Here is a 26,534-nt window from a genome sequence, read left to right as displayed (position 1 = left end):
GGGCCTTTTGCTGACCTGCTCCTGGGTTCAGAGCTATTGGAAGCCCACCTTGGTGTGCAGCTTGGCCATTCCCACACAAACCGATGCCCAGCAGAGGCAGCCACAAACTGTGGATCACTTGGTAGCTCCAAACAGATTGCCCAGAACCAGTCAAAGGCAGTATCTGACACTGATCTGCACTAGAGTCCCTCCCAAGGGTTCCCAGAACCAACATGCCCAGTGGCAGACTTCAGGTAACATCAGAGAAGGACCCAATTAGCTCCACAAGCAGTAGATCCAAAGGAAGATCTCATGAGGCACCAGACCCAGCTAAGCCAAATGCTACTTCTTATGGTCAGCACCTATACAAGCAGCTTACATACTGTGGTCAAAATCATGCCTCAAGTCAGCAAGCCTGAGGGTCAACTCCACGCATACAGGGCCAACAGCAATCAAATTTCATCAGTAGCCCTGGTCAAGAGTTCAGTTAGTTGGAACATCCAACCAACTTTTGGTGTACAACCAAAGGTTGAGGATTTGATCCCCAGGCAGGGAACATACCTAGGTTATGGATTTAAACCACAGCTGGGGCACATACAGAAGGCAACTGATTGATGTTTCTCTTCCACATGGATGTTTTTCCCTCTTTCTCCCTCTCTTCCTCTCTATCTAAAATCAATAAACATATCCTCAGGTGAGGATAAAAACAAAGACTCAACTATAACAGGAAGGCTCACATTACCCACACAAAAGACATTCCAGCAGCACCCAGGTGAAAAGGGAGACTGCACCAATGGGTCCCAAGGACACCTACTACCATAAGGCCACCTCACCAAGACTGTGAGACACAGCATATCACCTAATACATAGAAACAATCATAGCTAGGCAGCCAAAATAAAGACACAAAGAAACATGCACCAAATGAAAGAACAGGAGAAATCCCCAGAAAAAGAAATGAACATAATAAAGACAAGCAATCTACCAGATACAGAGCTCAAAACAATGGTTATAAGGATGCTCAAGGAACATAGGACTTCAACAGCATAAAAAAAAGACACAGAAACTATTAAAAAAGCAGTCAGAAACTAAGAATACACTAGAAGAAATCAACAGTAGGTTAGACAAAGCAGAATTGAATCATCTAGTCAGAGCAGCAAAAGGAAAAAAGAATTTTAGAAAATAAGAGTTTTAGGGAGGAGAGTTTTAGGACACCATAAAATGTAACAACATCCACCAGAAGAGAAAAGAGAGAGCAAGGGATTAAGAACCTATTTAAAGAAATAACGACTAAAAATTTAACTAACCTGGTGAAGCAAAATGACAAGTCCAGAAAGCACAGAGAGTTCCAAACAAGAAGAACCCAAAGAGGCTTACACCAAAACACAACATAATTAAAATGGCAAGATTAAAGACAAAGAGAGAATCTTAAAAGCTGCAAGTGAAAAGGAGTTAGTTATTTACACAGGAGTTCCCATTAGACTGTCAGCTGATTTCTCAACAGAAACATTTCAAGCCAGGAGAAATTAGCATGAAATATTCAAACATTAAAAGCAAGGACCCACAAGCAAGATGACTCTACTCAACAAATGCTATAATTTTAAAGCTGTAAGAGAAATTAAGAGATTCCCAGACAAGAAAAATCTAAAGGAGTTCATTACCACTGAATCTGTATAAAAAGAAATGTTTTTTTTTTTTAAGATTTTATTTATTTATTTTTAGAGAGGGAAGGGAGGGACATAGAGAGAGAGAGAGAAACATCAATGTGTGGTTGCTGGGGGTCATGGCCTGCAACCCAGGCATGTACCCTGACTGGGAATTGAACCTGTGAAATTTTGGTTCGCAGCCCGCAGTCAATCCACTGAGCTACACCAGCCCGGAAAAGAAATGTTAAAGGAACTTCTTTAACAGTAAGAAAAAAACAAAAAGAAAGACGAACATAGTTATAAAGAATAAAATGACAATAAATATGTACCTATCAATAAACACTTTAAATGTAAATGGCTGAAATGCTTCAATCAAAAGATAAAGGGTGGCTGAATAGATAGTAAAATAAGACACATATGTATGCTACCTACTAAAGGCCCACCTTAGAATGAAACACACACACGGACTAAAGGTAAAGGTATGAAAAAAATTTCATGCACGTGGAAATTTTAAAAAGTTGTTCTAGCAACAACCCTTAGAAAAAATAGACTTTAAAATAAAGTCTATAGTAACAGACAAAGAAATACACTACATAATGATAAAGAGAGCAATCCAATGAGAAGATATAACCCTAATAAACATTTACATACCCAACATAGGAGCACCTAAATATAAAGAAAATATTGATGGACATAAAGGAAGAGATCAACAGTAACTGAGTCATAGCAGAGGATTTTAACACTCCACTGACAACACTGGATCTTTCTGACAGAAAGTCAACAAGGCCCTAAATGACACATGAAACCAGAGTTTTCTAATGGATATCTTCTTAGCATTTTACCCCAAAGCAGCAGAATATATATACTTTTCAAGTACACGTGAAACATTTTTTTAGGATAGACCACATATTAAGAGACAAAACAAGTCTCAATAAATATAAGATTTAAATCGTATCAAGCATCTTCTCTTAGCACATTGCTGTGAAACTAGAAATCAATTACAAGAAAAAAACTGAAATACACACAAACAAGTTACTATGCAATGAGAACAAGGGAGAAATCAAAACATACCTGGACACAAATAAAAATGGGAACACAACAACCCAAAATCTATGGCACACAGTGAAAGTAGTCCTAATAGGGAAATTAACAGGCCTATCTCAAGAAACCAGAAATATCTTAAATAAACAATGTAACCAACCTTACACCTAAAGTAACTAAAAAAAGCACTAACTAACAAAGACCAAAGTGAGTAGAAGGAAATAAAGATCAGAGAGGAAGTAAGTGACATAGAGTTTAAAAGAAAATACAAAAGACTGAAACCAAAAACTGATTCTTTGAAAAGATAAATGAGATTGACAAACCTTTAACCACACTCATCAAGAAAAAAAGAGAGAGGACCCAATAAATACAATCAGAAATGAAAGAGAAGTAATAACTGACACCACAGAATTACAAAGCATTAAAGAAAAATAATTACAAACAGCTACATGCCATTAAATTAGACCATCAGGCCCAAATGGATAAATTCCTATAAATTTACAATCTTCCAAAACCAAATCAGCAAGAATCAGGAAACCTGATTAGACCAATTATAACTAATAAAATCAAAGCAATAATAATAATAAAAAAAAACTCCCAGAAAACAAAACACTGGACTAGATGGCTTCACAGGCAAATTTAATCAAACATTTAAGCATTAACGCCTATCTTTCTCAAACTATTCCAAAAAAATTCAAAAGAAGGGACGACTTTGCAAGCTCTTTTTACAAGACCAGCATTATCCTAATTCCACAACCAGATAAAAACACTACAAATAAATAAATTAAAGGTCAATATTCTTGATGAACATAGATGCAAAAATCCTTAACAAAATATTAGCAAACCAAATCTAGCAATTCATTAAAACTGTCATACACCATGATCAAGTGGGGTTTATTCCTGGTATGCAAGGTTAATATAAAACCTGCAAATCAATTTACATGATAGACCGTGTAAACAAAATGAAAGATAGAAATCATAATTTTTTTCTCAAAAGATGCAGAAAAAGGATGACAAATCCAGTACCCAAACTCTTGGCAAAGTGGAAACAGAGGGAACATATCTCAATATAATAAAGGCCATGTGACAAACTCACAGTCAATATCATACTCAATGGGGAAAACCTAAAGCATTTTCTTTAATATCAGGAACAAGACAGGGATGTAAACTCTCACCACTCTATTCAACATAGTATTGGAAGTCATAACCACAGCAATGAGGCAAGAAGAAACAAAAAAATCCAAATTGGAAAGTAAAACTGTCATTGTTTGCAGATGACATATTATATGTAGAGAGCCCTAAAGATTCCATCAAAAAAGTTACTAGAACAGATAAATTTAGAAAGTAACAGGATACAAAATAAATATCCACAAATCAATTGCATTTTACGCACCAATAATAAACTAGCAGAAAGAAAAATTAAGTAGACAATCTCAGTTAAAATTGCAATAAAACCAAGGAGGCAAAAGGCCTGTTCTTGAAGCAAGAACATACAATGGGGTAAAGGCAGTCTGTTCAATAAATCGTGTTGGGAAAACTAGACAGATAGATGCAAAAAAGTGAAACTGGACCACTTTCTTATGTAATATGTAAGAATAAACTCTAAATGGATTTAAAACTTAAATGTAAGACTCAAAAAACTAAAACTTGTAGAAGAAAACACTGGCATTAGAATCTCTGACCTTTCTCTTATTAATATTTTTTTCTAATATATCTCCTCAGGCAAGGACTACAAAAGAAAATAAAAAACAAATTGGATTACATCAAAATAAAAAGGTTTTGCATAGCAAAGAAAACCATAAACAAAATGAAAAGACAACTCAATGAACTGGAGAACATATTCACCAATGATAAAACTGATAAACAGTTAATGTCTTAAATTTATAAAGAATTCTTACAATTCAACACCCAAAAACCCAACAATCCAACTGAAAAATGGGCAAAGGACCTCAACAGACACTTCTCCAAAGAGTACCTACAGATGGCCTATCGACATATATAAGTATTCTCAATATCACTAATCATCAGAGAAATGCAAATTAAAACCACAATGAAATATTACTTCACACCTGTCAGAATGGCTATCTTCAATATATCAACAAACAAGTGTTGTGAGGACATGGAAAAAGGAGGACCCTTATGCATTGTTGGTGGGAATGAAGACTGGTATAGCCACTGTGGAAAACAGTATGGAGTTTCCTTGTAAAAAGGGTTAGATCTGATATTATGAGTTAGGTCTATATGGATTGTTTCTTAGTATATGTGGGGTGTTGCGCAATAGACAGGTAGGAGGTAGACAGTAAGTCCTCACTAATACAGTTGATGAGTTCTGTGACTTTAAACTATGTATAACAAAACCAATTTTATCATAGGCTAAATGATATAAATGAGTTAAGTTTCTACACAATCTCATCAACATTGTAACAAAACAACATTGAATGAAAGGACATTATTTGAGGACCTGCTGTATCTTGTTTCTCCCAAAAGATTGTAAAACTTTGATTAATTTCTTGGGTCACTGTATTCTGTGCATGAAGTAGGTGCTAAAATGGCTGGTGATCCCCTAGTTTAAACAGAATCAATTTATAAGTTGACTGAAGTTGATGTTAACACTGCCCCTAATCAAAACAAAAAGGAACCTGTAAATTTTAAGGATTTCTAAAGTGAAAGTAAAAAATGGAACTGAAAAGGATTTATATAGTCATAAAATTATTAAGGGATAATTTCTCTTATTAATACCTCCATCAGGTATGATCAGAAAGCACAGATCATATTTTATAAACAATTAAGTCATGTTTTGACAACTGGTCAATACTTGGGAATGAACTCATTGTTCTGCACAATAGCAACATTATGCTGAAACACTGACTATGTTTTCCAAACCCATCATTTAAACATACCATAGATTACTAGGATCACAGATGCTGACATAGAAGAATACAATACTGAGATTCTGCTGTTAAAGTGAAACCTCAAAGGGCCAAGCAAAACCCTGTATGATATCTATTCCACTACTTTCCCTTATTTAGAAAACAGAGTTTCCTCATAGGAGAAGTATTTACAGACTGATGATGACAACTATTCCTCTGTCCATAGTTGAATGTGAAATCAGATACCTGGTCAGCTTAAAATGAAAAAATAGTAAAAGTATCCACGAAAAGAGTCAGTAGTTTTTGGCCACTTCTAAACAAGAGTGAGTATTGTGGTTCTGAATTAGAATCCTTACTAGCTGTGGCCTTGGCCAAGGTTGACAGACTCTGATTTCCAGTTAGTCATCCATTGAATTGGGAGGAACAACACCTATCTCCCAATGTTGCCGGGAAGGTTAAATGAGGTGATGTCCATGACACCGCTAGGCAGGGAATGAATGTTAGATAAGGTGAGTGTCCACTTCATTGACAGGTGCTGGGAAACCAGCAGGCAGAAAGGTTCAATGACTTGCTCAAGGCTACCAGGCCTCTTATCATGGCAGATATTAATTACTCAAGTAAACTGATTTATCAAATTGTGAAATACAGTGGGAAAATAAGTGGGCCTTTCACACTAAGACAGGGGTCAGCAAACACTCTCTGCAGAGGGCCAGGCTCCACTGAGACACTGCTGCCATGTCAGCAGTGATCCCAAGCAACCCATCGCACAGAGCAGGGTGAACCGGAGTAAAATGTGCTCCAGCAGGGGCTCCATAAATGCAAAGTGAAACTAGGACACAGAGTCTGAACTGCTTCCTGTCATGGACATCGACAGATTTTTAAAAATCCTGATTATTAGAAAGAAAAAATGCAGATTAAAAAAAATCCTGATTAGAAAGAAAAATGAATCTGACTTATAATAAATGTGATTACTTTGAACACCTAAACAGGTTAAAAACTGTATTTAAGGTAGCCAGATAAACCTGGCCAGGTGGCATAGTTGGTTGGAGTGTCGTCCAGTATACCAAAAGGTTGCGTGTTTGATTGACAGTCAGGGTGAATACCTACTTTGCATATTTCATTCCCCAGTTGAGGCACATTTGGGAAGTAACTGTGGGATCAATGTTTCTCTTCTTTTTCTCTCTGCCTCTCTCTTTCCTTTCTTCCCTCCCTCCCCATAATCATAAAACCATGTATTCAGATGAGGGTTTTTTAAACATTAAGAAATAAAGATAGCCAGCTAGGCTAGAAGAGTATTTGATCAATAAACCTGCTCTGCAGATCAATTCCTACTTCCAAAATAACCCATGGGAATGTAGAGGGATAGAGTGAGCCTTGGCTTTCTTGCTTTGTAGCCAGATGCAGCATGCTCTGGGCAGATGCTTTTCCTGGGGAGTTTAATTATTTCATTACTGCCCCTGTGACTGAACCTAATCCAACAGATCCACAGGCATTTAATTTTTTTTCCAGAAAGACTAAAATATACCATAAATACTGTACATACTTGTTAGTGCACATTCAATCCAATGTATCTTAAACAACAGTTCAGCATATTCTAACCTATTACTCATGTGTCTTCTTCAACATACTGAGCAGGAACAAACAAGCCATGCTGAAATTTGTTCTGTCACACAATTATTTGCAGAGAAGTGAATGTTTTGACTTGGTAAACAGAGCTTAGTGACCACACAACTAAGAAATAAAAGCATGACTAGTTCTGCTTTAAAGTTGTTTCTTTTTCTACATGAACATAAATAAAATAAAAACTTATAGTCTAGAATATTTTTCCTTTGCACAAAATGTGAAAAACGTGAGTTCAAACAAGGGAAAGCAATTTGTATTAAAAATGACATGTGACTGCACTAAATATATATTAGTTTGAAAAAGAAATACATCATGTCATTAAAATGTCATTGTGTGTTCCTAAGAAACAGAATGTCTGTGGTCAAATAAACTCACATTAAACTATCAGCTGATAAAAGCAAAATTTTTATAAGTTAGAATCTGATGAGCGTTCATTTGTTTTGAGTAAGTTGAGATTATGTTCACAATTACTAAACTTAAATATGCACTGTCTGATATGCAAATTTAACTAGTATTCTGATACTCAGAATACAGAATGCACTATAAATTGTAAAACTATTATAGGGCAATAGTTATTAACTATTTGAAGGATAAACTCCTTTGAAGATATGATGAAAACTATGATGAACCTTCTATACAGAAAAAACAAACACATAAAAACACTTTGCATGTATCAAAAAATTCATATAACCTTTCCAAAATCCTCTAGGTATTCATGTAACCTAGGTTAAAAATGCCTTCTGGGTAACTCCTTAATTAACTGAAAGTAAATTTTACATGTAAATATTTAACTAGAATTAAGGGTAAATCAAAGAGTTAAAATTAAGGCAAATGGCCTTATTTTCCTCACTTAGCATTTATTCCCCCATTTATTTAGAAACACTTTTAAGGCCGTAGAAAAGTTAAAAGAATACAATGAATATCTATATACTCTTCATCTACATTCACCAATTAATATTTTTTCACATTCACTTAATCTCCTTCTTTCTATATCTGTATCTATCTATCTATCTATCTATCATCTATCTATCTACCCACACACATAATACAGTGGAACCTCGGCTCTCAAACTTAATTTGTTCCAGAAAACTGTTCGAGGAGCAATTTCTTCGAAAACTGAATCTCATTTGCTTGTTGCCTGAGAGACACGTAACCAATCATAAAGATATCAGCATACTAGGGTTGAGGGGTAGAGAGGGGTAGAGATTTAGACTCAAAGTTCTGTTAGACGATGAAGACATTTTTTCTGTAAACAACTTGTTTGAGAACCAAATTGTTTGAAAACCAAGATGTTCAAGAACCAAGGTTAGACTGTATTTGCAGAGAACAGTTCCACTGGAATGTAAGTTGCATATAGTATAACATATCACTTCCCTATGAATCTTCTCTATGAATCTCTTTTTTAAAAACTCTTACCCAAGAATATGTTTACTAATTTGAGAGAGAGGAAGGGGGGTGAGGGTTGGGTGTGGAGAGAGAGAGAGAGAAACATTGATGTGAAAGTGAGAAAGATACGTAGATCAGTTGCCACAACCTAGGTATGTGTCCTGACCAGGGACTGAACTTGCAACCTTTTGGTATACAGGATGATGCTCAGACCAATTGAGCTACACTGGCCAGGGCTGTAAGGTAAGATTTTTTAATCTGTTTGAATATTTTGCCATCCAATAATCTTTTACTTAGCGGTTCTTCCATTATCTCTGCCTAAATCAATCACTATATTGGAGGTTTCACAGTACTGCTTTTTTAACTCTAAGATTCCTTCTGTACTCATTAGTTGGCATTCTACAGGAGAAGCTCTGACTCTTTTGACACTCTTAGCTCTGTTACTATATAGAAAAGATTTTTCATTTCATCCATTATATAATTCATTCCCACCCTTATTCTTTCTAAGATGCTCAAACTACCTTCACATTGGTTTCTATGTTCTGTTCACACGTCCACAGTAATTTCTGTACAGTTTTATGCCTATTGGTACGAGATGTTTCAGGCACACCTCATACTTTCCTGGCCCTTACCTGGTACCTCTATTAGGAAATGATCCCTAAAAACACATATCTGGAACTTAGATGCACTCTCTGTTTTCAAGTCTTTTCAGTGGAAAGTACTGGGAAATTGATTTAAAACAAAACCATTACTTGTACCTATTCTTCAAAACAAATTGAGTTTTAAGGCATTATTTAAAAATATTTGACACCCACACAATATTATAAACTAAACTGTGTAAGTCCTTTGCTTTTCATAAACTTAATTCATTTTAGCTGACAATTTATGACATAAATTTTTTTTCAGAGAGAAATCTCCCTCAGCCTGCATGACACAGAAGCAAGTCCTCAACAGCACATGGGGTAGAGAAGGGAGAGGAAGCCCAAAACCAGGGACAAGAAGCCCATTTGAAGGAGGTTGCTATGAGCTTAGCCAATTGTTGGAACTGCACAGGAATTAAGAGCTGACTTTGTCAGATTGATTTTTAAAGATATTCTGTAAATGTTGATTTAATATAAAATTTCCTGCTTTTTAAGAAATACTATATGCTCCAAAGAAAACACATCTGTAGTGTTTTCTGCCCAAGGGTCATGACATACAGTATAAAGGCAATTCATTATAAACCACAGAACCTAGTCCACTATCAGGGACACCTGAACATTCAAAACCATGAAATCACAACCATCCATTCCTTTCAGAAGTCTTGTGAATGCCTATTATATACAACCTTTATGTTATGTATAAAGAACATACATCTCTTATATCCTAGAATTCAATGGTCTAGGGCATTCTTAAACTAGGTATTTCTTTGCAAGGCACTCTCCCATGCATCCCTCAGGGCTTCTCTAGTGACTGATCACTCCCGTCCCCCCAATCTTGCTTTGCTCCATAGCACTTATACAATTCACTGAATGAAAGGATGAACCAATAGATTCCTTGTAGCTACCACTAGATGATACCATTAATAATCCACTGCAATGTACTTAGAAGGTGAGGGCAGAAAAAGTGGTGAGGCACAAAAATGGCTGCTGGACACCACAAAAGTGGATCACCTGTGTGGTACCTGAGCTCAGAAAGACATCAGTGTGGCCACATTCATTCCTAATCGTTACTCATGGGATTCTTAATTTGAACAAGATGATTTCTAAGGTATTTTCCAGTTCTCACTTGTTAGGGTTTGGACGACTCCATTTCTAAAGTAGGAGGTAGTCAGGAATGGGTCTTAGAGATTATACATGAGCTTGGCTTAAGCAATTTATTTTTATCTTTACATGGCTGAAATACCTCAAGCCATGCAAGAAATCTGGCTTGAAGCTCCTTTTATAGCAATCCATGTCTCGGTTCATAAAATGGTAGTACAGAGATTATTGCTTTTTCAGTTTTGTAATTTATTCTGTTTACCATGTAATAATGTGCCGCTTATTTATGATTCCTAGCAATATTATTTGATGTAGTAAAACTAATTCTCCAATATTAACCTCATAGTTTTTAAATACAACAATTTGAGTCTAACAAAAATTCATACATGAGCATCAGACAATAAAGAATGTTTGGGACTTCCGGCAAGATGGAGGCATAGGTGGATGCACCATACCTCCACGCACAACCAAGATTAGAACAACACCAATTTAGAGGCAGAATAACACCCAGAACTGACAGAGAATTTATCTGAATGGAAGTTGGACAGCCAAGAAGTTGAAGTAGACCCATTCATCCAGACTGGTAGGAGGGACAGAGACGAGCACGGGTCGCAGCACAAGGAGTGTGGGGAGAGCTGGGCGCCTAAGGCAACCGAGAGCGAGTAAGCCATCGGGGAGCACAGCGGGTGGACCCTGAGTATGCAAGCGGCAACTGGTGGACCCAGTGAGGCTGCGATTGTGGACCAGGGCAGAGTGCACAGCCCAGGATCCCAGGGAAGGGACTGAGATCCCAGGACACTGGGGCTGCCGCCATTGTTCCCACCTGCCCCAACGTACAACGTAACAATCTAGTGACTGGGTTGCCCAGCCCCGGTGAACACCTAAGGCTCCGCCCCTCACCATAACAAGAGCGACCAGACCAGGAAAAAAAAAGAGAGCGATGGCTCAAATAGAAGAACAAATCAGTGCTCCAGAACTCATCCTTTTGAGCGACCAAGAAATAGCTAACCTATCAGATGCACAGTTCAAAACACTGGTGATCAGGAAGCTCACAGAATTGGTTGATTTTGGTTGCAAATTAGATGAAAAAATGCAGGCTACCATAAAAGAGATGAAGGAAGATGCATGGAGAACCAACAGTGATAGGAAGGAAACTGGGACTCAAAACAACAGAGTGGACCAGAAGGAAGAAAAAAGCAAGCAGGAAAGAATGAAGAAATAAGAATTCAAAAAAAACCAAGGAGAAGCTTAGGAACCTCCAGGACATCTTTAAACGTTCCAACATCCGAATTATAGGGGTACCAGAAGGGGAAGAGGAAAAGCAACAGATTGAACATGGATTTGAACAAATAATAAAGGAGAACTTCCCCATTCTGGCAAAGGAAATAGACTTCCAGGAAATCCAGGAAGCTCAGAGAGCCCCTAAGAAGTTGGACCCAAGAAGAAACACACCAAGGCACATCATAATTATATTAGCCAAGGTAAAAATGAAGGAGAGAATCCTAGAAGCAGCAAGGGATAAGGGGACAGTAACCTACAAAGGAGTTCCCATCAGACTGTCAGCTGATTTCTCAAAAAGGACCTTAGAGGCAAGAAGGGGCTGGAAAGAAATATTCCAAGTCATGAAAAACAAGGACCTAGATCCCAGATTACTCTATCCAGCAAAGCTTTCATTTAGAATGGAAGGGCAGATCAAGTGCTTCTCAGATAAGGTCAAGTTAAAGGAGTGCATCATCACCAAGCCCTTATTTTATGAAATGTTAAAGGGACTTATCTAAGAAAAGAAGATAAAGAAAAAACATGTACAGTAAAAGGACAGCAAACTCACAATTATTAACAACCACACCTAAAGCAAAACCAAAAGAAACTAAGCAAACAACTAGAACAGGAACAGAACCACAGAAATGGAGATCATATGGAGGGTTAGCAACAGGGGAGTGGAAGGAGGAGAGAGGGGGAAAAGGTACAGAGAATAAGTAGCATGGATTGTAGGTTGAAAATAGATAGGGGGAGGGTAAGGATAGTATGGGAAATGTAGAAGCTAAAGAACTTGCAAGTATGACACATGGACATGAACTAAAGGGGAGGGAATGTGGGTGGAAGAGGGTGTACAGGGTAGAGGGGAGTGAAGGGGGGAAAATGGGACAACTGTAATAGCATAATCAATAAAATATATTTTAAAAGATATGTTAAAAAAAGAATGTTTGAATGTTCATTGCTGTGCTACAAATGGGAATGAACCAGGTTGACTATATATAAAATATATAATCTGTGGCATATTCATTAACAGAATATCATACAATAATGAAAATGAATAAATTATTGTTAACCACAAGGACTTAGATGGATCTCAAAAACATAAGGGTGAGTGAAGAAAGCCAGACACAAAAGAGAATGTACTGTAAGAATGATTCATTTATGTGAAGTTCAGAAAATAGGCTATAGTGATTGAGGACAGGCAGGGTCCCCTCTGTAGAGAGCGATTATGTAGAGGGCTCTGGGAGCACAGAGATTTAGTTTAGTTTGTGAAAATTAATTGATACTGGAGGAAGACAAGCTCAGGGCTCACAAGTAAGGAGAGGAGAGAGACTACCTCACTTTTTGTGAGGTTTTTCTAAAGTGAGGGAAAAATCACATTTGCCACATCATATGAACATACCTTTAGAAAAACCTCACTTTTCTAAACCACAGGTTTTTCTAAAGGTGTGTTCATATGATGTGTTCATATTTTTGTAATATATAATTCAACTGAAAGTTAAATAACGAAAGAAAACATTGAGCAGGACAAATGTGATTTTTCCCAAGGGCTTTCCATTTACAGCTGCTGCTCTGATGAAACTCAGGTTAATAAAATCCAGTTCAACTTTCAAGATGTTCCAGTTTATCAAGGTAACACATGTACCTTGTTTTGAACTAAGCATAACTGAATAAATGAGAATGTGAGCATTCTAACCAAACAGGAGGACTGCCACCTTTCAGGTGCTGCAGGCCTGAAGCTTTTCAGGCCCAGGATAGGAGACTGTCCTCCTTGAGTTCCAAGGAGGGGTATTTTATTTAGGTGGGGGCTGGCCACGCGCCCATTTGAGGCACAGTACTCTCTCTATGGTTGTGGCTGCCATTTCTCTGGGAGGAGGGAAAGGACAGTCAGAATCTTTACGTCAGGAAACAATAAACCCTGCTGACTGGAAATACACTCTGCAAAGAGGCTGGCCCCAACATCTGAAAATCGGGAGACCCAATGGCATCACCTAGCATTAGTCAGTCTTTCTCACCAGACTGACTAATTCTCACTTAGGAAAATGTTCTCTCTCGAAGGATGATGTCTTATTTGATGTAGGAATTGGGCATTCTCTCAGGAGTAAGTGGGTAAGGGTATGCTAACAATGACTTTCTTCTCAGATAATGGTGTCTTTCTGTTCCTGAGTCCTCCCTAAAAACTGTGTGGTCACAGCTAATATTCTCTTGAAAAGGGAAAGTCCAAGCAGGTGTCACCTGCATTCAGGTGTCTATGCCTGTATCATGGCATATAGGCTGAGAGACCTGGGACATTACATTGGGTCTGTTCGGCAGCTCCCCTGCCATGCCTAGAGCAGGTCTAAAAGTTTTTAAAGAAAATACTGAGAAGCATGCTTTATGTAATAGCTTTAGTCACCAGAAGAAAACAACAACATGGCTCCTGTCTCTGATACTTCTGGAGTTTGGGTTTATACTTCAATAATGTTTATACACTTTACTAAGAATGATAAGTATTTTGTTGGTCTATATAAGGTAAATACTTTTTAAGTTTATAATTGATCAGTATTCATTCATTTAAGAATTTCATGAAGTGTTTTTTCAAATCAGGTATTTCTTGAATGACTATCACTGTATTTTCAATGGCCAGCTGCCATGTATTATTAAACACTTTTTTTCTTCAGAATCTTCCAGTAGACGTCTAGAGTTTAGCTAGAAGTCTTGGCTACAATACAAACAGTGATGAAAAACACATGAGCAGCAACAAGTTTTAATCTTGCTTCTCAGTACTAACATGGGCTAATCTGTGGAAGCAGCTTATTCCTGGGCTGTCACCCAGGGTACAGACACACAAGGCTCTGCTGAAGGGTTTTCTTTTAAATGTAACACCTTGTCTTTTCTTCTTAAAAAGTACCTGAGAATACTTACATTACAGATAAACAGTACATGGTGGAAAATTCTACTTTCAAGAGGGCTTATTCTCTTCTTACAAGGTATGTTTTCATGTATTTTTTTCATGTGCCAGTATACAATTATTTTATAGTTAATATTATAGAGATATTAGTATTGTTAAATGTTTGTAAATTATATGATAAAGTTTAAAGTTGATTTGTATAATTTCTTTAAAAATCAGTACTTAATTACATATCAATCTGAAGTTAATACAGCTTTTTATGTTTTACATATAATGAATTTACTTTGAATATAATTGTGACTGTTTTTACAGCTAAATAAAAGCCTGTCATTATGCTTCACCAACAATGTTCACATGGCTGACTCGACAAATCATTCAAGCAAACATCTGGATCTTCTTTTAGGAAAATAATATTACCTTAATAACTAATGATTAGGAAGTATGAGAATATCACAAATACATTAAATAAAACAGTAAATAATTCTTTTGAAATGTAAACCTATGATTATTTTCTAATATATTTTTAAATATATATATTCAAATGTCATTTCACTTACATTTGAATATTCCTATTTCCCCTTGATAAATGTCTTTCTTATTCTTCTGTAATGAAATGGCACTGCCCAGTTAAAATGGAAGCCATATAATGCCAAGAAAGAGTAATGCTCAGCAACAGTTTAGCTCTCTATTCAATATAAAAAATTAGGAACTTCTTTTCACAAAATCCATAAAGTCTGAATTTAAAACAAAAATTTCCTTTGTCTCATCCCAAAGTAAAATTTTTATTAAATCTCAGATTTTAAAAGACTAAGGAATGTATTTGATATTCTACTCCCTCCTAATATGAACAGAGTAGAGCATTCTTTCTTGTTCATCTATCAGATGTGTGATGGCCATGAACTGTGGCCACATGTGTAAAATTAAGTCACAAAGAAGCTTTAGGGTTCTATATGTCTCTCAAAATAAAGTACTTTCTAAAGTTAATCCTATTGAGAATCACTGTTTAAAAAAAGAAATAAAAATAAATCAAAAGTGCACATATATGTGAAAGTATTTTTTTATCTTGTTTGTTTTTGATATTTAGCAATATTGTACAGTGATGGGCAGATGACAGGACTGCAGTTTTCTATTACAACTAACTACTGCTTATTAAAAAATATTAAAAAGGAATATTTGATACCTGATCTGGGATTTGAGGCAAGAGAGATTACTTTTATAAGCACAAGTCTTAAGGCACTATAGGAATCAGCAGAAAAATGAAGAGGTAGGAATTTTTGCTTTTTAAGACAGCAGCTATGTTGCTAGATGCACTGAAAAACTGATGAAGGACAAAACTGATATAAAAGGAAAAGCAGCCAGCAAGTTCTTTATTGAGATGCTATTTATACTTCTAAGATAAAGTTAATTATTTCTTTAAGAAAAGTATAGTCTATAAAAGTATGTTTCCATGACCAAAAGGTACTGTGAATAAGTTTCCAAATGCATGCTTGGATGTTAACCTTACTTGTTCACTTATAAGGCTCTGCCTTGATTACACCTGAATTTAGTCTAGATTCCATCTATGAATGCACAGAGTATGTTATATAATATTTATAGATTGAAACATACTGGCACTTGAGAACTGATAGAAATATTTCAGCCAAGGGGAAATGCTGCCAAACACAGGAGTTATAAGCACAGTGACTTATTTTCTTAATAATAGTGTCTAAGAGGAAATACCATTTCAGTTAGATAAATTTTCCACTCTAAGTTTGTGGAATGTTGAAGTGGAAAACAGGAGCTTGTGCAAATTCAGAAAGACACTTCCTCGCCTCATTTCCAGTCCTGAAAACATGGGCAAACTTCTTACCCTGTGCTATCTGAGGACAATTTGGCTACTATCTGGAAGTCACTGTGGGATGAGGACTTGGGAGGTGGCCATGCAGACAGTGCAGGAGTGAGGAGACTGGCCTTAGCTTCTTAGGATGTCAAAGAGGGCAATGGAAGAAAAGTCTCCAATGTGCCATGGTTCAATCAATAACAGCATTAGTATCAAAATAATATTCCAAATATTATTCTGATGAAGAGAAACTTGAAACCAAAATCCACATCTTTCCATGAGTAAAAACCTTTGGCAACACTGGTCTAAACTGGGAAAATACTGAGTCTTCCTGAGACCAAGACTTAAATACTGCCAAAATTAATCAAGTAAGAACTTGAGTGTATATTAATACACTCAAAATTTAAAATAAGACAAACACCTAAAATTCACATCATTTTAAGATGGAGAACTATTATTCTTTATATTCTTTCTGAAAATAGGGAAAGACCCATTACTATATAGTATTCTCTTCTGGACATTCCAATATTTTTCTACTGATAAAAAAAATTGCTAAAATAAAATAAGGTAAGGTAAGGTTGGGGTCTATAATCTCTTGTACTTTATAAAGGCTTTAGCATCTCAGATCAAGGGTGTAAATGTTGAGTTCCTCGTGAAATCAAGTTTCGTCTGACTTCTCTTTTCAAGTAACCAGAATATGAGAATAAAAAAATATAAGATTAATTTTACATGGCTAATAGAAAACAGAACTAGTAAAGAGAGATGAATATACCAGAAGGCATTTTTGGTTTCAACATAAAGAATTTCGTATCAACCACAGATGAACAACAATGGAAACTGGATGCCTCTCCATGAGGTATGCTCCCTGATTTCTCTCACTAGAGTCAAGCAAGCAGACAGCGAACACACTATCTGGTCCAGAGTGTTCTGGAGGAACCTCCAACACTAGAAGGAAGTTCCAACTAGATGACATTTCCTGCTTCCACAGGTCTCCTCCCTCACTCACTAAGGGCCTGAGAAGGCATGACAGGTCACTGCCCCCACCAGCCATCACCTGGAAAGCTTCCTAACTACCACATATGTGCCACTGTCTAATCAGCAGGCCAGAGTCTCCACCTCATCTAAGGCAGGGAGGGTCTCACATAACTATTTAGTGTAAGAAAGGAGAGTATAGAAGGAAGAAAGGAAGGGAGGAGCCTCCTGACCCCATGGGTGAGCTGGTCAGGAGGAGGGGATATGGAAGAGAAACAACCCTGCCCCAAAACACACAGCTTCTTTCCTCCCGGTCATCTGTGTGACTGGCTTGTCTGGGTCCTCCACCTCTGCTCCTCTATGTGTTACCTGCTCCTCATCCTAGCCTGCACCCCATTCCCAGGTTCTCCTAGGTTGCAGGGCAACATGACTACAGCAGGAAGAGAAAGGAAGATAGGGTTTGCAGAACTGAAGGGAAGGCCCTGTCTGCCAGGCCACAGGGAATGCCTACGTGTTCCTGTTTTTTTCCCACTTTGGCTAACACATTCCTCTTACATGTATTTTTAAAAGCTCTATAGTTTTTTGGTAGGTCTGTATTTTCATATATATAGGTGCTAAATAGATTTTTCTGGTCTAGACTGGGAAACTATAACCCTTCAACCTCTTAGGTTTCTATAAGAAAATACTGAAACTTTAAACAGCCACCAACTCAAACAGTTTTTTTGTTTGTTTTTATCAAACTCTTCACCTCCCAGGGATTACAGTAAATGGGGTTAGGCCTCAAAAAATTAAAGTCCCAGTTTCCATGGGAAACAACTTCCCAGATGAGCACTGTTATTGGACTTTTGGGGGAACAGTATGTGAAATACTTTTAATTGCACTAAATGTCTCACGCTGTAGAAGTAGTAGAAAAAGGCCAAAATACAGGGAGGACCAAAGCAAATAGGAGGCCTATTTGTTTGCAGGCTAATATTAAAATATTTAGAAAGCAACATAATTCTTCACTCATAATCCAACTACCCCTCTTTAATAGGTTTGTGTATTCTATTTCAATCTTTTTTTCACATGTGTGTATACTTTTTTTATATAGATGTCTTTATTTCTACTGATCTCAAAGAGTAAGCTAAGGCTATGAAGAGTAGACAAACTTGTGAAAATTTTACTCTAAATTTTACTCTTGTATTAATTTTACTCTAATTTCAGACTCTAAGAACCACACATCTGGAGATTCCTCCAAGCTGATCAAACCAGTTACACAGCACAGTTTACTTGCAGTTTAGTCCTATTTACTAACTTGGACATTTATTTTTTAGTTTTTCTAATAATTTACCTGACCAAGTATGAACTTTTACAAAAAGAGTAGCACATTATGGGCTATGGCTTTGTTTTCCGAACAGGAATGAGTGCCCAGATATGCTCCACTTCACAGATTTCACATCCTAGTACCAGTCTGGTACACAGCAGTACCTGATAGATGTCTAGTGAAAAACTACAGCAACCCTAAACAAAACCAGAGACAGGATCTCAAATGGCATTTCATTCAACAGCTTCTATGCCAAGGACAGAAAAGGCCAGGGCTGTCATGGCCCCAGAAAACATAGCTGAAATGCAGAACAATGTTAAAAAATAAATTGGTACCACGGATAAGCTTTGGTTTAGCTTCAAGGACTAAGAACTGAATTAGCTGAGAGTTTTGGGGTCAAGGTAAAAACTGGGGACCAAGCATTTCTTGACCTTATACAAAGAACAGTAAGGTCAAGAAACATAATGTAAAGTTAGGCAGGCAGCCAAGAAACAGAAATAATGTACCAGAGACAAAGTGATACTGGAAAAGAAGCTCAGTTAACCCAAACTGCCAGGATTCCAGGAATACAGAATACTAACCTGCTTGTTCTCTGGGATAGCTGACAGAAGCTGCTGGGCTTTGAGTTGCTAGCACAATCTCTCTTTGTACTATACAAATCTGACCACATAACTACTCCCATTTCCATTCTCCCAACTCAAGCTATATGTGAGCCCCTTCCCGTACAGGTATGTACCAGAAAACAATGTCTAGACTGGCTGGAGAGAAAGAAATGACAGAGTGTGCTTATGAGGCCACTAGATTTTGGGATTAAAGTAGAGTGTTTCCACATGGGCTGCATCAGAAAATACAAAGAATGAGTTGGGAAAAATGGACTCTAACTCAGGTTCCAATTTTCTGTGGTCACATGGTCTTAGGGAAGCCACGGAAGCTCTTTGCACATCCCATTCCTCCAGGTTAATGTCAGGGATGCATCTATAATAAATTCTTAATTGATATTTCCACATGCCAATGCAGAGTTCTGAAATGGGATTTCAGAATAGAATTATTAAAATATAAAAAGCTTTTGCCATTCTCAGACATGTCCTATAATCCCCTCTTTCCTAGCACAATTGGGTGTGGGTTATCACAGGGAAACTTCATGTATTGGGCTGGTGACATTCAGCCACCCAGGTGGCAAAACGTTCATGCTGTTATTTAGAGTTCTAAGAATTAATGCTAACCTTTCTCTGGTGATTAAAAGACACACCTCATATAAATAAATGTTTTAATTTAGTTAATTCACTTCTGATTCCTAAGTCCAGAAAAAGAGATGTTAAAGCTGATGTCGGGGTTCTGGGAAACTCTAGACAGCTTGCATGATTCAAGGATGTGGGGGCCAGGTCTTCCTAAGGCTGGGCCAACTGCTGGCTAAGGTGCTGTCTCGTGCTTAGGCATGGCAGGCCAATGGCACTGCTGGGTGACCTGGCTGAGGGACATCTGGGTGAGTGAATGAAGACAGGCATAAATCTCTTTTGGATGATTTCATAATGCTTTAATTTTTTAAAAATTACCAAGAATGTATGTTTCACAGGTGACAGTTAAGAAACTATGATAAGTAAACAAACTTGTGGGAATATCCACAATCAGATTAACAAAAAACCATGTTCAAAAGGTTATCTCTCATACATTCCAGTTTTGTGTGGACTTTAAAAACTACAACTAAAAACAAATCCCCCCTATAAAACCAAACAAACAGTACACAGTGGAAAGATGGGTAAGAAAGAATAGTTTGGACCTCAGATACTTTGGATCAGGTGTTAGACAATGGAACAGATTAGAGGAAGAAAATCAAATGACATTGTGGAAAAAATGACCAACTCTGAGACTGAGGCTAGGGAGGGTAGTAAGAGAGAGATTTACTTTACATTAAAGAAAACTTCCGGATGTGTGCCAAAGGGACATGAAGATTTTACTTTGAAAGTGACATAGATATTAAGGCCATGGAAGGATTTGGAAACAGCCAGGTATGATGATCTGGTTTTATATTTAAAACATTTATTAGTTTCCTAACTATAAAGGCTGCACTTACTGCTCATTATAAAAAGACTCTCGAACTTATTCATTGTTCTACTACCCAGAAATTGTAATCAATTAGGTATATTTGGGTCAGGGACTTTGTTTGTTTGGTATGTCTGAATTTTTTATATTTGTTTTTCATTTCAAAAACAGTAACATTTCATATTTTTAAACATCTATGCAAATACCTTGTGGGTTACAAAGTATTTCACGAATATACCCTATTTTACTATTTCCACTTAACCACAGCATTACCTTCAACTTTTTGCTATCATATATAATTCTATGATGAACATCTTTATACACATTAGGATTATTTCCTGAGACTAGATTCTAAAAAGTAATTACTACATGAAAGACAAAGATCTTTTTAAAGCTTCTAATGCATACTGTTAAACTGCTTTCCAAAATGTTTTATAAATTTACTCTTATACTAGCAATGGTAAGAATGACATTTCATTGTACTTTACCAGCTCTGAGAAATACACATTTGCAGAAATTGTATGTTTAACCCTTAATTTAATCTTCAATGTCTACTTAGTCATAGGACACAAGACAACATGAAGGAGTGTGTGCTCCTAGTATTCTTGGCTTTGTGCTCTGCCAAACCCTTATTTCGCCCTTCGTACATGATGCTGAAGAATATGATGCTGAAGGACATGGAAGATGAAGGTGATGCTGATGCTGATGCTGACAACTCTCTTTTTCCAACCAGAGAGTCAATTAACCCTTTCTTCCCATTCAATCTGTTTCCAATCTGTCCGTTTGGATGCCAGTGCTACTCAAGAGTTGTACACTGTTCTGATCTAGGTAAGAACATGTCAACTTGTTGTGGAGAATAACATCATTCTGACAAAAATAAATAGGAAAAGTCTCCATTGAAATTTCAAAAATCAACTCAATGATTGTAATAAACTTTTCATTTGAATTTTTGAAAAGTATAATAAACCCCAAAGTACATACAAACTGATTTTAAAAATAAAAAAAATTAGAGGAAAACAATGAGAATTTCATACACAGAACATTTCTTTCTCTTCCCAAATTTAAACCAAAGTGCTTCATTTTCATTTCTTTCAGAAAGAATGGATATTATGGCAGTTTCTTCACTCAGGGTGTTAGCAGGTTAAGATTGTGCTTTTTAGTAAAATTCTACAATAACAAATTTAATCAGCTGTCCAGGACAATGAATAAGTTATAGATTTATTGATGGTAGCCATTCTGCTAGGTGTGAGGTGGTATCTCATTGTGGTTTTAATTTGCATTTTTCTGAGGATTAGTAATGTTGAGCATTTTTTCATATGTCTATGGGCCATCTGCATGTAATCTTTAGGGAAGTGTCTGTTCCAGGTCCTTTGCCTATTTTTTAATCAGGTTGTTTGTCTTCCTGAGATCATTGAAAACTTAAAAAAAAAAATAGGTTACAGAGTTGTGAAATCCCTAATCTATGTATTTTAAAGACAATTCTCTATTTGTTTTGAGTGATCTGAGTTTAGAACTGTCTACGAAAGAAGTGGCTAAACTGTTATTTTTTAAAAATCTCTTAAAATGTGTAATTCTCTGCTGAGTATTTTATTTTTGAATACCTCTATTTAAGGTGTCCTCAAATAGAGGGACACACTTATAGCCTGCTCAAAAAGAGGATGTGATGGAAATTTACATCAAGAGTAACTATATTCACCTACTTCCAAAAGAGGGGACGACTCAAATCTGCCACATTATAGTAAGCCAAGGTCTGGCACAAATCTCCCATTCTGGAGCTGGCGGCCCATCAGGGCAACTTCCAGAGTGCACATGAGCATATGGTGCCTCTGAAAGTTTTAGACTCACTTCCTACTGTTATAGAATTTGTGGCACTAGTCAAAACTTGTTACAATACAATCTAGAGACAAAATGAGAGAAGTGAATAAAAAGCATTCAGGAAAAGATTGTTAGCTAAAATCAGTGGGAAAGTGTTAATGGAATATACAGGGCAGGAAAAAATGGGGTTTTAAGCCTTACTTTTGGCATTGGTGTGAGCAAAAGATAAAGCAATACTTGAGAAAAGCTAGTCTGGAAGTGCACGGAAAATGGTGTGGGAAGAGCAGCAGGAAAGAGAAATGAGGAAGCCAGGACAGACCCTGGTATGAGAAAAGGTTATAGTTAGAAAATATCAGAATGTACTGTCATTTCTAAGCTGCTTCCCAGGCAGGAAACAACTCTACCATCAGTCTGCAGAGTTAGTTAGTACATGTGAAAATACTTTGTAAACCTAAAACCACTAAAAAAATGTACGTATGTACTTTGACACAGCTAGGTATACATGATTGCGAGTAAGGACAGGTTCATCTTTAGCATAGGCTATCCTTATGTGACGGCCTTCATATTTGCTCCAGAGCAAAGTCATCTGCCTCAATACGAAGATTTTGGAGAAATATTACATAACTCTGCTCTAGTACATGACTGTCATGAAAGAACTGAGGAAAAAAAAACTATCTTATGACAGACAGCTGGTTGTAAATCATGTTTTCCTGAATATTTATCTTATAAAATAAAAATCAACTCAACAAAATCTGTACTGACACATACCTTTAAATGATATCTCATCATTAACAGTGTATACTATACCTCCCCCATGACCTTTGACAATGAAAAGGCTTGGATACTTACCGCTCTTTCTCCCCCCCCCCAAATTGAAATTCTTTCCAGAGCACCTAATTTCACCAAGGGCAGGATGTGGGAAGTTTTGTCAAAGTTTATGTTATCAGGCTCTTCTGCAGGACTTCCAGCTTCCTGTGAGACCTTCCACTTCATTTTCTAAAATAAAAATAATGTCCTAACAAAACCGCTACTATGTTAGCCCATCAATTTACTAATCCCCTTTTCCTTTGGCATATTCTCAAAAGAGGTGTCAGTCTTAAAGTATGGAGGGAAGGCTGTGGAGCAAAGTATTGATAGTCACAATATTTAAACATGGGATTCTTCAATTGGGGCTATTAAATATAACACCTCTCCTAAGGAGTAAGGATGGCTCCACCAAAAGTGTGCCAATATCTGAAACTCACTTTAAAATGCATAAAAAAGATGAAATAATGGACAGTTCGTACAGTAAAATGTTGATGGTAGAAAGAATATGGGTTTTCATTGTAAAATTCTTTCTGCTTTTCTGAATGTTACATTTAAACAATAAAATATTGGGGGAAAACAAGGCCCCATACTCATCAAGCATTAACTATAGTATGAGAAGTCTGACAACAAGTAAGGGTGGGCATCTAGGAAAAGCAAAAAAAGTAAGGAACAAATGCACTATGTAGAGATCCTGGTAATTTTCTGCTTTTTTTCTTCAATTCAAGAAGCAAAAAATATATTCAAGTCTTTTAAAATAATTTAATATTTATTGAGTGCCTACACAAAGAAGATGTAGTTGTACCTTGATCTAAGATGACAGAAAAGGAAGCTATTCTTGTACCTGAAAAGAGGAATGGTGACTAATAGGTGGGCCCAGGTAACTTAAAACTGGAGCATATGGCTGAAAAAGAATCAATGCTATGCATGATAAATTCACTAAAGCTATACTGCACACTTAGATGTCAACAATAACTTGAAGTTCATTATTAAAGAAAGTGGGCAGTAAATTTTTGATAATATGTATGAGAATAATGTAATTCATCTATTTTTCTAAGCAAAACATTACATATATTTAGGCTTCTTAAAATGATTGAAGCCCACAGGCTCCAATTCAGTACCACAACAGACTGAAAATGTGCAAAGAACTTGAATGTTCATTAGCCAAAAGTGCAACAGCAGAAGCTGTTGATCACTTTCTTCCAGTCCTAATTGCCACAATGTAGTTTACCTCTATTTTATGTCACCTGCAGCAGATGAACAGTGTCAGCTAGCCCCAGCTAGACATTATAAAAATAAATTACTGGAAAAGGTCTTCAGGCCTTTCCAAAGAACAATACTTTTGTCATATGTTACATGTTAAGTCATCTGCTACTTAATGGTAACCATGGATTTTTAACAAATTTACATTTCCAACATATTCAATTCACCTCTTCAGCATATAAGGCGTGTGTAATACGTTTATTTATTTCTCAGGTTTGTCCTCCGTCCCAAGCAACATTCCATTTGATACTCGAATGCTTGACCTTCAAAACAATAAAATTAAGGAAATCAAAGAAAATGATTTTAAAGGACTCTCTTCACTTTATGTAAGAATGCATGCTAATATTTTCAAATATTTAAGTGAAAATCTCTATCACTACTAATAATTACTACTATTGTGTTCATGTAAACAAGTCTTATTTTTCTGTGTGTAAAGAATGACAAAATGCCTGCCATTCAGGGGTGTTCTAGTTAATAAAAAATTATAGATTTAATTAATAATTTAATTAAACTGATGTTTATTGAATAATAGCCAGGTGAAAGGCAGTGGGCTAAAATTTAAGTAAATGGTCCTTAAATGAGCTTATGATCTATTTGGGTAAGCATAGTCACTATACAATAAAATGAGTAAGATTATGATTATTTACAAGAACTCAACATACAGATTTAAGAAAATCTGTACCTGAACCAAGTGATTTATCTTAAGGCACCACAAATGTCTAACAGTAGCACATGCAATATAGCCAACTGACTAATATATACTTATATGGTATTTTTCTAAATTTTTAAAAATGAAAAAATTTCTTATTATATTTATTAATATTTTAATTTTCTAATATTTAAAAGATTACTATTTCTTTTTAACATTTTGAGCCTCTAGATTTTATCAAGTAAAATTTCTAATGTAATTTGGAATTAAGTTTGAGGGAGAGCCTGATTCCACACTGTCATATGCATGGGTGTCATCTCTTCCCCTCAGTGGGTGTTCAGCTGATACTGCTAGTTCAGTCTCTCCACGTTCTCATGCTGTACTGGAGAGAGGAAACGCAAAAGCTGTCAGCTGCAGTAAAGGGGTATCTGTAAGAGAAGGTAGAGACACCATGACCATCTTTCTTGCTACCAGCCAAGTAGGCCTATTATCTTTCTGAATCTAAAAGACTTGAGGCCACCCTGCCTGCCAGTTACCCTGGGGTCAGTGCATGCACCATACTGACCTATCCCAGCACACAGGAAGAGGGGACTATTGAGTCCCATTACGCAAACCAGTGTCTGTGTGTCGGCTAGATGAGCAAGGACAATCAAGCTGATTGTGTTTTAGGCACCTGGAGGTATGCTATTTCCTAGGCTCTCTAGCTCAGCCCTCTTGCCTGGAAGGGGTGGCCCCTGTAGGGAGCCAAGTCAGCCTCCCTGCAAAGCCATTCTCTTCTCTGCACTTCCAGGCATCGGGGCTCGTGGGACCCTGATTGCTCCCTTCCCTTTTAAATGTACTGTGTAGACAGCTCGAATTTGGTTAAGCTTCATATATACCATAACACACACACATACACACACACGCAGAACCTGGAAGAGTATATACTTATTGCACAACCGAAGACTCACTTAAATATTAAGATAATCAGAAATATAAATAGCACAATGGATTCCATCAAGGATCCATCCAGTCTACCCTATTCACTTCAGACCACAGAAACTTTTAGAGAATGGCAAGGCCATTATTCTAAACTTATAAATTGGAAATATAGCCTATGAATGCTTCTACCACTTCTTCAGCCTATATTCAGCTATACACCACAAGAATAATTAATGCCACATTTAACACCAAAATCATAAAAAAGTTTTTCATTTGTCACATCATTATTTATTACATTTCAGGAGTAATACAGGGACTTAGTCCACATGTAGTCCTGTTAATCATTGGTAAATAAAAGTTGAGAAGATGACAGGAGCTATCTTAGGCCCTCCTTAATTTCCTTTTTAGTCCATTTCTATGTGGCACTGTACTGGAAGGGAAGGGTTCCACAGTCAGGCAGGCCTGGCTCAGATATCAGCTCCACCAGAAGTGCACTGGGAAGGTAGCTCACCTCTCTGA

General features: G+C 36.8%; 2 protein-coding genes across 4 annotated transcripts in view; one reads left to right on the top strand and one right to left on the bottom strand.

Moving 5' to 3' along the window:
* LOC114512850 (centromere protein P) overlaps positions 1-26,534 on the bottom strand; it is a 284,496-nt gene that overhangs the window by 118,108 nt on the left and 139,854 nt on the right. The gene's annotated exons all lie outside the window — the stretch shown is intronic.
* ASPN (asporin) overlaps positions 14,264-26,534 on the top strand; it is a 35,188-nt gene continuing 22,917 nt past the window's right edge. Inside the window, exons 1-3 of one of the 2 annotated variants that reach the window (XM_036018432.1) lie at positions 14,264-14,508; positions 21,123-21,391; positions 24,659-24,771. In XM_036018432.1, coding sequence (XP_035874325.1) covers positions 14,462-14,508; positions 21,123-21,391; positions 24,659-24,771 — 429 coding nt within the window. In that variant the 5' untranslated portion in view covers positions 14,264-14,461. The remainder of the gene's footprint in view (positions 14,509-21,122; positions 21,392-24,658; positions 24,772-26,534) is intronic. The other variant, XM_028531982.2, reaches the window with a different exon arrangement.

Source organism: Phyllostomus discolor, chromosome 2 (genome assembly GCF_004126475.2).
Source record: "Phyllostomus discolor isolate MPI-MPIP mPhyDis1 chromosome 2, mPhyDis1.pri.v3, whole genome shotgun sequence".
Taxonomy (NCBI): Eukaryota; Metazoa; Chordata; class Mammalia; order Chiroptera; family Phyllostomidae; genus Phyllostomus; species Phyllostomus discolor.
This window is presented reverse-complemented; position numbering and strand designations above follow the sequence as displayed.